This window comes from Bufo bufo, chromosome 6 (genome assembly GCF_905171765.1).
Source record: "Bufo bufo chromosome 6, aBufBuf1.1, whole genome shotgun sequence".
In the NCBI taxonomy this organism is placed as follows: domain Eukaryota; kingdom Metazoa; phylum Chordata; class Amphibia; order Anura; family Bufonidae; genus Bufo; species Bufo bufo.
In genome coordinates, this window is record NC_053394.1 from 383,413,653 (window position 1) to 383,427,460 (window position 13,808).

At 42.5% G+C, this 13,808-nt stretch overlaps 2 protein-coding genes across 2 annotated transcripts in view; one reads left to right on the forward strand and one right to left on the reverse strand.

The window, feature by feature from the left end:
- LOC121003520 (zinc finger protein 585A-like) overlaps positions 1–700 on the reverse strand; it is a 341,252-nt gene extending 340,552 nt beyond the window's left edge. Inside the window, exon 1 of the mRNA XM_040435421.1 lies at positions 60–700. Within this exon, the coding sequence (XP_040291355.1) occupies positions 60–570 (511 nt within the window). The 5' untranslated portion in view covers positions 571–700. The remainder of the gene's footprint in view (positions 1–59) is intronic.
- LOC121003529 (zinc finger protein 268-like) overlaps positions 1–13,808 on the forward strand; it is a 948,872-nt gene that overhangs the window by 667,038 nt on the left and 268,026 nt on the right. The gene's annotated exons all lie outside the window — the stretch shown is intronic.

Here is a 13,808-nt window from a genome sequence, read left to right on the forward strand (position 1 = left end):
TAATGGTGGTCAGTAAAGGGCTAAGCATGGAGATGGCTTCTCTCAGTGAGTTTTTTTATGTCTAACAAGAGCTGATTTCTGGTTAAAACATTTCCCACATTCTGAACATGAAAATGGCTTCTCCCCTGTGTGAATTCTCTGATGTCTAATAAGAGCTGATTTATCCTGAAAACATTTCCCACATTCTGAACATGAAAATGGCTTCTTCCCTGTGTGAGTTCTCTGATGTATAACAAGTTTGGATTTCTGCTTAAAACATTTCCCACATTCTGAACATGAAAATGTTGTCTCCCCGGTGTGAACGTTCTTATGTCTAATAAGAGCTGATTTATGCTTAAAACATTTCCCACATTCTGAGCATGAAAATGGCTTCTCTCCTGTGTGAACTCTCTGATGTATAGCAAGATGGGAATTTTTGGTAAAACATTTCCCACATTCTGAACATGAAAATGGCTTCTCTCCTGTGTGATTTCTCTGATGTATAACAAGAGCTGATTTATGCTTAAAACATTTACTACATTCTGAACATGAAAAAGCCCTCTCCTCTGTGTGATTTCTCTGATGTATCATTAATTCTGATTTATATCTAAAAAATCTTCCACATTGTAAACATGAAAATGTCTTATCTCTTACGTGAGCTGTTAGACGTTTAACACCTTTTCTGTGACTTTTATTCTGTGTTACAGCCTGTGATGAATGAGAAGATCGGACCTTTTTAAAAGAATCACATAATACATTTTTGCTGTGATTGGATGAGGGTATAACTTGGATATTGGCATGCTCATCTTGTATGATACCACGATCATCTACTTCAAAATCTGAAGATAGCGGATGTTTCTCTAAGTTCCTGGTACAGTCATCTGCCAAGAACAAAAGACATTTATTGAAATTTTATTACATTTCAGTATAAAAAAAATCCACAGAAAGGTATGGCACAAAATACAAGAATTAACTGACTAAAACAGTGGTGGCCAAAAAGATCACGATCTAATAGTAGACCGAGGGGCAAAACTAGGCCAGGTTGGCCCCCACCTTCAGCAACTTCCCTGCAACCTCCACCCAATAAGTCATTTTAAATACTGTGAGACAGTGACAGATCACACAGGTTAGAGGCAAGGAAGGGGTGGATAGTGCGGTCCACACCCCTATTCCACCACAGGTGAGACCAGCTCGAGGTACTCAGGCTTGCATAAAGCACCTCCCAGGGTGTCAGTAAGGGGTGGGAGTGTATTACCCATGGACAGAGGCCTGGAGGCTCTGTTAATGTGGTCTCAGCCGGGCAAGGCTGAGGGACCACGAGGTTGGGAGATACCCTGGACTTACTAGAAGTGAGCTGGACTACTGGCTAAGAAAGGCGCATGTGATGACCGTGTGTGAACGGTGCTTTAGGTGAGTCAGGCATATGACTGTGTTTAGGTAGTGCCCAGACGGGCAAGGTGTTTATTTATTATTGTTTTGTCCTGAAGCCGTATCTGTGAGGATGATCCCCTGAAAGAAAACTACTCCTCACAATTGGTGGAGGATGCGGGCAAGAGGGCACCTGCGGGCACCAGCAAGTATTGTCTGTGCAGAGTGCTGCGGAAATTGGTGTACGGGGATGTAAAGTGTTGCTAGCGGCAAGCATCCAGGCTGAACAGTAAAAGGCAAAGTGTTGCTGGGAGCAACGACAAGTCAGAACGAGCAGGTGCTGCTGACTGCTGCTGTAAGGCTGTGTAGAGCTTAAAAGGCCAATAGCCCTAATTTAAAGACACTGACCTGGGAAAAAAAATTGTGGTCACATATAAAACGGTGAGAAACCCTGGCCAAGGAGATGGGATATGCCCCATGGAAATTGCTGTGCTTGAATCTAGTGCGGGAGGCTTTGGAGGCACAGCTGCAGATGGCGCTGGAGAGAGAGAGTCTTTAATGCTGAATGGACACTTTGTTAAAGTCCAAGGTGTCTGTGATGGACCTGGAGGTTTGGAGGAAAAGCTGATGTGTGCCATTGCCAAGGGCAACCAACGGGAAGAAAGTGAGATGGAAAGCTCTCAAGAGTACAAGTGTTTACGGCCAGTGTGCACAGAGTCCTGGAGAGGATGTGTGAAGAAGCCGTGATGTGGTTGCTAGGTGCGACCAACCATGACAGCATGCAGCTGTCCAGCAGTTATGGAGCGGAGAAAGTGTTTCATATTCTGCCGCTGGAGATCCCAAGGAAAGGTCTCCAGAAAGTGTGACTCCTCGTCTGGATGGAGGCCGGAGTCAAGGCGTTTCTCGTGGTAACCATTGCAGTGAGGAGTCTGCAGGTGATCGTGGGATGGAGGCTCCTAGAGAGTCCTCATCTCCCGGGACTGCCGAACCCGTGACAACAATGGGTAAGAGCGTTCCAATTATTCCATGTAGCGGAGGGTCAGGTGATCCTGGTTCAGACCAGCCCGGAGCCTGGAACTATATGCGGGACATTCATGGGGATATCATGAACTGTCCAGTGGCTCTCACTGAGTGAGAGACTCCAGTGCAAACTAAGACTTGTGAACTTGGTGAGGTTAAAGTGCGCATACATGAGGTGAAGTGGGGCTGCTGTGTCCATTTGGCATGGGGACTGTGGGGAAATAGAAAACCTTTTGAAGCTAGTAATGAAACTCCTGCAGAATCGGTACCATCCCCTTTAAGTGATGTGACCATTGAAAACAGTGGTAACCCCAGGGTGCAAAGTAAAGGTGCCCAGTCGTCTGCAGTACCTAATGAAAGTATGATGTCATATGAAATACGTGATGATGTTGATGACACGTCTTTTCCATTGCAGTTTATGGTCAGGGAAGAAGCGCCTCTGGTTGGTAGAAATTAAATTGATGTAAAAGCACTGTTAATTGCTGAGAGTATACAGCTGGATGAACCCACGGGGGAAGATACGGCAGTGTTAGAGGGTGTACCACCCGTACCAGAGGTTGACAAGGATGTGCTGTGACTGATAGCAACTCAGAAAGTGAGGCTGCCACATCAAAGTCCGGTGAAACAAAGGTGGTTGCTAGTAGCAACCAGGAGATGATTGTGTCTGACAAAAGAAGTGGCAAGTCTGTTGCTGTGGGAACAGAGACTACCTGGTGGTGACTGTATGCTGGAAGGGTGTACAGAACTCTGCAGCACTATGAAGTGCCTTTTGCGCTGTGGCATTAGAAGAATTCTGATATCTCTGACTTTTAGTCTAACCAGACTGTCTATTACTCTGTAATTCCTCTAGCGCCGTTCTATGGAAACAGTAGGTTTAAAGAGCACAGCAAATGCTTCAAATAACTTATTTATTAACTTCAACTTTTCTTCATATATAACACTGCCGCCTCCGCAGCAGATAGTCCATGTACATAACACGTGTTGAATAAAGTATCACAAAATGGCGGTATACAGGTAGCAGTAACTATTTGCAGATTAGTTAACTTAGTTAGTTAAGTATGATCTGGTATGGTTGTATGCAATTTGGATTGCAATATGTTTGTATGGTATTTGTAGTAGTTCACAGTTTGCAACTGTAGCTTGTAATTTGCAATTTGTACTTTGCAATTGGTTCTGATTTAGTTGAACTGTAAGTAAAAACACATATATATCTAGTTAAGTATATAGTTCTAAACACAATATGAACATATATATATATATTTGAAGAAAAATGGCGGCACTGGCTAAGAAGGGAAAGGTACGGGTGCACGTGGATCCAGAAAAAAGAGCGGCACTCCGGTGGATAAAAGCAAGTGAACCCTTTATTCACCCAGGTGGTGCAATGTTTCGGCTCCAAACATGAGCCTTCTTCAAGCAAAGATACAACTCAAATGATGGCAATTATATAAGAAAATCAATCTACATACAGATCATAAAATGATAAAGAATACAGTGACACATAGTGACATTGATCAAAATACATATCATAAGGTAAGAGACATGACCATGCATGCCATATATATCTCAAACATGGTGCAAAGTGTATATCGATCAGATACAAAGAACTTGATCAGATAATAGACATGCATGACACACAATTATTTTGATATATTATCTGATCAAGTTATTTGTATCTGATCGATATACACTTTGCACCATGTTTGAGATATATATGGCATGCATGGTCATGTCTCTTACCTTATGATATGTATTTTGATCAATGTCACTATGTGTCACCGTATTCTTTATCATTTTATGATCTGTATGTAGATTGATTTTCTTATATAATTGCCATCATTTGAGTTGTATCTTTGCTTGAAGAAGGCTCATGTTTGGAGCCAAAACGTTGCACCACCTGGGTGAATAAAGGGTTCACTTGCTTTTATCCACAGGAGTGCTGCTTTTTTCTGGATTATATATATATATATATATATATATATATATATATATATATATATATATATAAAAATGGCGGCACTGGCTATAGATGAGTAAAATAGGGTGCACGTTCCTAGGGAATAGACTTCTTACCCCACAATAAATCCAGAAAATGGACGGCACTCCAGTTAGATGAAAAAAATTCGGTGATACCTTTATTCAACCATCCGGTGCAACGTTTCGGCTCTAAATGAGCCTTTTTCAAGGAGAGATACAATGTGAATGAAAACAGACTTATAGGTGAATCAATTAACAAAGACACGCCCATCTCTGGGGGTGTCTGCACAATTACAGGAAAATGTGAACAAATCTTAAAGACACATCCCACACCGGGTGTGTTCACAAAACATATCAGTGTCATAATAACATATGGAGAACTGCGGAACAATGAGTGCTGAAATGAATAAAGGGAACATATATGTTCCATAGTTACATATTACAAGTGCATTTATGAATTCCATATCTCATGTGGATCTAAAGACAAGCCCATCGATCGGGCACACAGGACTAATCGATGTGTGTGTCCGGTACCACATGTGTATAAAGGGCGGAGCAGGGACATAGCAATGTGGACATACCAGACATCAGCTGGAGACATATTCCATGTGGCTATTCGGCGTTGTATACATTCCAATGCACAGACGCGGCGTAACACCCATCACGGACTTGCAACATCATCAAAGCTTGCCGACATCATTGCGTCATCAAGACGCCCTTGACTTATCACGGCGCATGCCCAGTGTCGATCTACGTTACGGAGCGCCATCTTTGATACTGTAGGAATGCCCTTAACCTGTGTAATATTATTATTTTTTATTGTACTTTTTATACATTTTTTCACATTACCAGAACCGGCGAACATCCTGGGACTTATATATATACATGTTCTGTTATACTAGCTTGCGGCGATGCAGCCCAGATTTTTCTTTCTTGGCTGGTTGGATTTGCCCCCTGTGGCATCTGTATACCTGGAGAGGAGAGCCCTCTTGAGTGAAGGTTGCGGTATGACACCCATGGTATGTACCTGTTTTCACACTGCGGTTTCCGTGTGTGTCCAGGGTTGATACTTGGGTATGGTTTGTTGACACACTGATTTACCATTTTGTCACTACCTGTCTTGACCGCTACACTCTGGTCTCACATAGGTTTGATGCTTAAATATACTTTAGTATGCTGTTACACAGGTTAAGGGCATTCCTCCAGTATCAAAGATGGCGCTCCGTAACGTAGATCGACACTGGGCATGCGCCGTGATAAGTCAAGGGCGTCTTGATGACGCAATGATGTCGGCAAGCTTTGATGATGTTGCAAGTCCGTGATGGGTGTTACGCCGCGTCTGCGCACTGGAATTTATACAACGCTGAATAGCCACATGGAATATGTCTCCAGCTGATGTCTGGTATGTCCACATTGCTATGTCCCTGCTCCGCCCTTTACACATGTGGTACCGGACACACACATCGATTAGTCCTGTGTGCCCGATCGATGGGCGTGTCTTTAGATCCACATGAGATATGGAATTCATAAATGAACTTGTAATATGTAACTATGGGACATATATGTTCCCTTTATTCACACTTCTTCATATGTTATTATGACACTGATATGTTTTGTGAACACACCCGGTGTGGGATGTGTCTTTAAGATTTGTTCACATTTTCACATTTTCCTGTAATTGTGCAGACACCCCCAGGGATGGGCGTGTCTTTGTTAATTGATTCACCTATAAGTCTGTTTTCATTCACATTGTATCTCTCCTTGAAAAAGGCTCATTTAGAGCCGAAACGTTGCACCGGATGGTTGAATAAAGGTATCACCAAATTTTTTTCATCTAACTGGAGTGCCGTCCATTTTCTGGATTAATATATATATATATATATATATATATATATATACACACACACACACACACACACACACTACTGATCAAAAGTTTAAGACCACTTGAAAAATGGCAAAAAATCATATTTAGCATGGCTGGATCTTAACAAGGTTCCAAGTAGAGCTTCAACATGCAACAAGAAGAAATGGGAGTGAGACAAAACATTTTTTGAGCATTCAATTTAATGAAAACAACGAATAAACTGAAACAGGCTGTTTTTCAGCTGATCAAAATTTTAGGACCACATGCCTTTAAAAGGCCAAATCTGTGCAATGATGTGGATTCATTCTCATTTTCTGTCAGGTAGTCAAAAAGGGAGAGTTTTTTTTGCCTTGGTCATCACAACGTGTGACTACCTGACAGAAAATGAGAATGAATCCACATCGTTGCACAGATTTGGCCTTTTAAAGGCATGTGGTACTAAAATTTTGATCAGCTGAAAAACAGGCTGTTTCAGTTTATTCGTTGTTTTCATTAAATTGAATGCTCAAAATTTTTTTGGTCTCACTCCCATTTCTTCTTGTTGCATGTTGAAGCTCTACTTGGAACCTTGTTAAGATCCAGCCATGCTAAATATGATTTTTTGCCATTTTTCAAGTGGTCTTAAACTTTTGATCAGGACTGATTATATATATATATATATATATATATATATATATATATATATATATATATATATACACATACATACATATACATATACACACACACACTGCTCAAAAAAATAAAGGGGACACAAAAATAACACATCCTAGATCTGAATTAATTAAATATTCTTCTGAAATACTTTGTTCTTTACATAGTTGAATGTGCTGACAACAAAATCACACAAAAATAAAAAAATGGAAATCAAATTTTTCAACACATGGAGGTCTGGATTTGGAGTCACACTCAAAATTAAAGTGGAAAAACACACTACAGGCTGATCCAACTTTGATGTAATGTCCTTAAAACAAGTCAAAATGAGGCTCAGTAGTGTGTGTGGCCTCCACGTGCCTGTATGACCTCTCTACAACGCCTGTGCATGCTCCTGATGAGGTGGCGGGGCGGTCTCCTGAGGGATCTCCTCCCAGACCTGGACTAAAGTATCTGCCAACTCCTGGACAGTCTGTGGTGCAACGTGACGTTGGTGGATAGAGCGAGACTTGATGTCCCAGATGTGCTCAATTGGATTCAGGTCTGGGGAACGGGCGGGCCAGTCCATAGCATCAATGCCTTCGTCTTGCAGGAACTGCTGACACACTCCAGCCACATGAGGTCTAGCATTGTCTTGCATTAGGAGGAACCCAGGGCCAACCGCACCAGCATATGGTCTCACAAGGGGTCTGAGGATCTTATCTCGGTACCTAATGGCAGTCAGGCTACCTCTGGCGAGCACATGGAGGGCTGTGCTGCCCTCCAAAGAAATGCCACCCCACACCATTACTGACCCAATGCCAAACCGGTCATGCTGGAGGATGTTGCAGGCAGCAGAACGTTCTCCACGGCGTCTCAAGACTCTGTCACGTCTGTCACATGTGCTCAGTGTGAACCTGCTTTAATCTGTGAAGAGCACAGGGCGCCAGTGGCGAATTTGCCAAACGTCCTGCACGGTGTTGGGCTGTAAGCACAACCCCCACCTGTGGACGTCGTGCCCTCATATCACCCTCATGGAGTCTGTTTCTGACCGTTTGAGCAGACACATGCACATTTGTGGCCTGCTGGAGGTCATTTTTCAGGGCTCTGGCAGTGCTCCTCCTGTTCCTCCTTGCACAAAGGCAGAGGTAGCGGTCCTGCTGCCGGGTTGTTGCCCTCCTACGGCCTCCTCCACGTCTCCTGATGTACTGGCCTGTCTCCTGGTAGCGCCTCCATGCTCTGGACACTACACTGACAGACACAGCAAACCTTCTTGCCACAGCTCGCATTGATGTGCCATCCTGGATAAGCTGCACTACCTGAGCCACTTGTGTGGGTTGTAGACTCCGTCTCATGCTACCACTAGAGTGAAAGCACCGCCAGCATTCAAAAGTGACCAAAACATCAGCCAGGAAGCCTATAATTTCCACCTGTTGTCTATCCTATTTGCACAACAGCATGTGAAATTGATTGTCACTCAGTGTTGCTTCCTAAGTGGACAGTTTGATTTCACAGAAGTGTGATTGACTTGGAGTTACATTGTGTTGTTTAAGTGTTCCCTTTATTTTTTTGAGCAGTGTATATACACTCACCTAAAGAATTATTAGGAACACCATACTAATACGGTGTTGGACCCCCTTTTGCCTTCAGAACTGCCTTAATTCTACGTGGCATTGATTCAACAAGGTGCTGATAGCATTCTTTAGAAATGTTGACCCATATTGATAGGATAGCAGCTTGCAGTTGATGGAGATTTGAGGGATGCACATCCAGGGCACGAAGCTCCCGTTCCACCACATCCCAAAGATGCTCTATTGGGTTGAGATCTGGTGACTGTGGGGGCCATTTTAGTACAGTGAACTCATTGTCATGTTCAAGAAACCAATTTGAAATGATTCGAGCTTTGTGACATGGTGCATTATCCTGCTGGAAGTAGCCATCAGAGGATGGATACATGTTCTCATTCTGTTTACGCCAAATTCGGACTCTACCATTTGAATGTCTCAACAGAAATCGAGACTCATCAGACCAGGCAACATTTTTCCAGTCTTCAACAGTTCAATTTTGGTGACCTCGTGCAAATTGTAGCCTCTTTTTCCTATTTGTAGTGGAGATGAGTGGTACCCGGTGGGGTCTTCTGCTGTTGTAGCCCATCCGCCTCAAGGTTGTGCGTGTTGTGGCTTCACAAATGCTTTGCTGCATACCTCGGTTGTAATGAGTAGTTATTTCAGTCAACGTTGCTCTTCTATCAGCTTGAATCAGTCGTTCCATTCTCCTCTGACCTCTAGCATCCACAAGGCATTTTTGCCCAAAGGACTGCCGCATACTGGATGTTTTTCGCTTTTCACACCATTCTTTGTAAACCCTAGAAATGGTTGTGCGTGAAAATCCCAGTAACTGAGCAGATTGTGAAATACTCAGACCGGCCCGTCTGGCACCAACAACCATGCCACGCTCAAAATTGCTCAAATCACCTTTCTTTCCCATTCTGACATTCAGTTTGGAGTTCAGGAGATTGTCTTGACCAGGACCACACCCCTAAATGCATTGAAGCAACTGCCATGTGATTGGTTGACTAGATAATTGCATTAATGAGAAATAGAACAGGTGTTCCTAATAATTCTTTAGGTGAGTGTGTGTGTATATATATATATATATATATATATATATATATATATAATGTTATAAATACCTATTTTTGGCCTCTTGTTCCCATAAAACTCTCTTGTCTCTTCAGCTCCTGTGTCTGGTGAATAATGATTCTGGAAAAAACTAGAGTGAAGTGGCCCTACCGTCTGACTTAATGGTAGCGGTGCTCTTGCTGTGCTACACCCAAGCTCAGATAAATAGTAAAATAATGGTAGCAGGCACTCGCTAATACAGCTGGATATACATATGCTTTAATGATAAAAATAAGGTACAGATAAAATTGTGAATAAAAATTGATTAAAAGTCTTTATCTGTACCTTATTTTTTATCATTAAAGCATACGTGTATCCAGCTGTAAAAGCGAATAATGATTCTAGCAGCAGGAGCTGGGGGAATTTCCAGACAGGCTGTGTGTGAGGCTGGCTGTAATTGGTGAAAATGCTTGCTGTGTGAGAAGCTGGCTGTGATTGGTCTAGACGTCTGCCCAGCAACAGCAGATTAACACTATATTTTCTGTTTCTGCCGTGTCACTGAGCTTACCTTACATTACAAAATGAATCTTAAAAAGCATATTATCTTTTTATGCTTTTGTGAACACAAAATATAACAGTTACATGACATCCAAAACATGATGTCACAGTAAATAACTTTGCTTTTGTCTCTAACACATAAACATAGGAAATGTAGTAAGGCCATTAGCAGGTTTAGCTTTATGCACATATAAGCTATACTAGCAACCTGGGACAGGTCCTAGCTGGCCAGCTACAAGAACTAGTGATGAATCATGGAGGGACCTCCGTGGAGGCCGCTGATAAAGTGTTTGTGGATGTAACCGGTGTCAATGCTGAGAGAGAACCCGAGTTGGTGTTGGTGATAAACTGAGCTCTGCTGGCGTGGTTGTGGCAAAACAAGGGGAAAACTGTGGTTGATGCCCTCTCACCAGCCTCCCGTGGTTAATCATGTGTTCACCCTCACGGTCTTGAATAAAGGGGGGTATGTGAGACAATGAAAGATCTAACACAAATTAGAGGCAAGGAAGGGGTGGATAGTGTGGTCCACACCCCTATTCCACTACAGGTGAGACCAGCTGGAGGTACTCAGGCTGGCATAAAGCACCTCACAAGGTGTCAGTAAGGAGGGGGGGGGGGGGAGTGTATCACCCGTGGACAGAGGCCTAGAGGCTCTGTGAATGTGGTCTCAGCCGGGCAAGGCTGAGAGATAGCCTGGACTGACTTTGTTACAGCCTGGAAGTGAGCTGGACTACTGGCTAAGAAAGCCGCATGAGATGACCGTGTGTGAACGGTGCTTTAGGTGAGTCAGGGATATGACTGTGTTTAGGTAGAGCCCAGACGGGCAAGGTGTTTGTTTATTATTGTTTCATTTTTGCTGGTGTGCCACAATAAATGCATTGTTTGGACCTTGACCTTGGTGTCCTGAAGCCGTATCTGTGAGGATGACCCCCTGAAAGAAAGCTACTCCTCACAATACATATAAATAAAACATTTCCTAGCGCTGGACAAGAGGCGTTGAATGCCCCCTTAGTTCCCCACACATAATCTTCTCCCCTAAGAGTCCCTTTCACAGTAGAATTCCAGTTAAGTGCCCTCAGGAGAATGCCCCCTTGATGTCTCCAAACAGTAGTTATGCCCCCTTAGTGCCCCCACACAATAGTTATGCCCCTTACCATAAAGCTTCCCCATATTATCCACACACAGTAGTTATGTCCCCATAGTGCCCCCACACAGTAGTTATGCCCTCTTAGTCCCCCTTACAGTAGTGAAGCTCCTTAATACCGAGCACATCATGCTCTTCCCAGCAGCAGACGTGATGGGATGATGTCATCTCTCCTGCTGAGCTGAGGAGAGCGCACAGGCCGGGGGATTATCTCAGGTCTGTGCGCTCTCCCTCTCAGCCCAGCAGGTACAATGACATCACTGTATCACACCTGCTGCTGGGGAGAGTGCAGGCCGGGGAATGAGACCGGGGCTATAATGGATGACAGATACAGCAGCTGGACTCGGAGGGAGGAGAGTAGAATGGACAATAGGAAGCACAGTCCTGTCACTATCAAGTAAACAAACTGGATGGCACGCGCCATAAAATCTTCCTTTTTTTTCGTGGATTAATATTAAGTGCCTGCGATTCATATATAAACACCACCCAATGATAATGAAAATTCTATCACTACAGATGAACTATTTCTTGAAATTTCAGGTGTAATTCTGATGAATCAATCAGAAGAGTCAATTAGGGAATGTTAAATAATCTGTGATCCAGTATTTTTTTTTTTTTTTTTTATATTATTCTTTATTTCAAAGTTAAAAAAACTTATACACAAATCACAACAATTCAACAATACAAAAGTCCATATTACAAATTAATAAATATTATATTGACTTTTTTCTTTTATCCCAAATACCCACCCACCACCCTTGGGGAGAGAGAGAGGGACGGGGGGAAAATAAAATAAAAAAATAAGGCATTCGGCCCTAGTATAACCATTTTTTCCATATTTCGTCAATTTTTTCGGATTTTTTTTATATAGCTCTCAGTCACCCGTTCCACTTTACTCAGGTTGACAACTGCTTCTCGCCACTGTCCCACTGTGGGGGGATCTTCCTTTACCCATTTCCTAAGTATAAGGAGTCTAGCCTGAAATAGTACTTTACCCAATACCAATCGTATCTCTTTATTTAACTTCAGATGTTCAGTTGCCCCTAATATACAGACTACTGGATCTTGAAAAACGTGAACCTCCAAAAATACTAATACGATCTCTGCTATTTCCTTCCAATATCTAAAAAGTCTAAGGCATCTCCAAAAGCAGTGTATAAGATCTGCATTCTCTCCCCTACATTTTGGGCACTTATCTGAAGTTCTGACACCCATTCTCTTTAACATCCAAGGAGATCGATGTAGTCTATGCACTATAAAAAACTATGATATCTTATGTGAACCCCTATCCGACACCATAGTATAACTTCTAAGAGCATCTTTCCATTTCTCTTCCGTAAAAGACTGAAGTTCTTTTTCCCATTTTCCTCTTTAATCTCTAATATTTTTTTAACTTCCACCCATATATACTTCATTGAATTCAATATTCTATTTCCTATAGTGTTTTTCCCCAGTGTACCCGATTCCAATACCTCTAAGTGATTCCATTCCTCTCTCCAGCCCAATTTATTTAATTCCTGCCTTCCCACTAAACCATTCAAACTACCTTTTATCTGACTATATTGTGTTATTAAATAATTTAAAAAAAAACAGTTAAGAACAGCTAATCCACCCTCTCTTACTGGGAGCTGAAGCACTTCTTTCTTTATCCTAGGGATAGCACCTTTCCAAATAAAATCCACCATTAGACTATCTAATAACCTAAAAATCTTCTGCGGCAATCTCAATGGGGCATTTTGTAGGACATACAGTAGTTTTTGGGAGAAAAATCATTTTTATTAGGTTTACCTGACCCTGAATTGACAGCGGTAATCTTTTCCAAATATGTATTTTAGTTCTAAGTTCTTTTATTACGGGAAGTACATTTAACTTTTCAAATTCTTCTATATTTCCAGAGATTTGTATACCTAAATATTTAAAACTCTCGTGTTTCTCAAGCACATGCACCCTTGAATCCCATTGTGATTGCGCATCTCCTAATTAGGGATGAGCGAACCCGAACATTTACGTAAAAGTTCGGGTTCGGTGTTCGGCGCTTTCTTGGCGCTTTTTGAAAGGCTGCAAAGCAGCCAATCAACAAGCGTCATACTACTTGCCCCAAGAGGCCATCACAGCCATGCCTACTATTGGCATGGCTGTGATTGGCCAGTGCAGCATGTGACCCAGCCTCTATTTAAGCTGGAGTCACGTAGCGCCGCACGTCACTCTGCTCTGATCAGTGTAGGGAGAGGATGCAGCTGCTGTTAGGGCGAGATTAGGCAGGGATTTACTCAGCAAAAACACTTAATGAAGTGATCGATCTACAGCTGTGAATTATTCAACTTCTGCTAGGTAATTGCTCGCTGTTTTTAGGCTGCCCAGAGCGTTTTTCTGTCACTTTTTTCTGGGGTGATCGGCGGCTACCAAGCTGCCACCAAGTCCATTTAACCATCAATAGTGTGTTTTTTGTTGTTGCTATATCCTACATCAGGGGCTTGGCTGTGCTTGCTATTTTATTGAGGGGTGAAATACAATTGGCAAAATAGCAATACCCTAAATCTGGTGTTTGAGCTGTGGCTAGCCAATTGTAATACTGTCTGCTGTCTGGCAAAGGATATATTTTTTTCTGGGGTGAAATTCAATTGCCAAAATAGCAATACCCTAA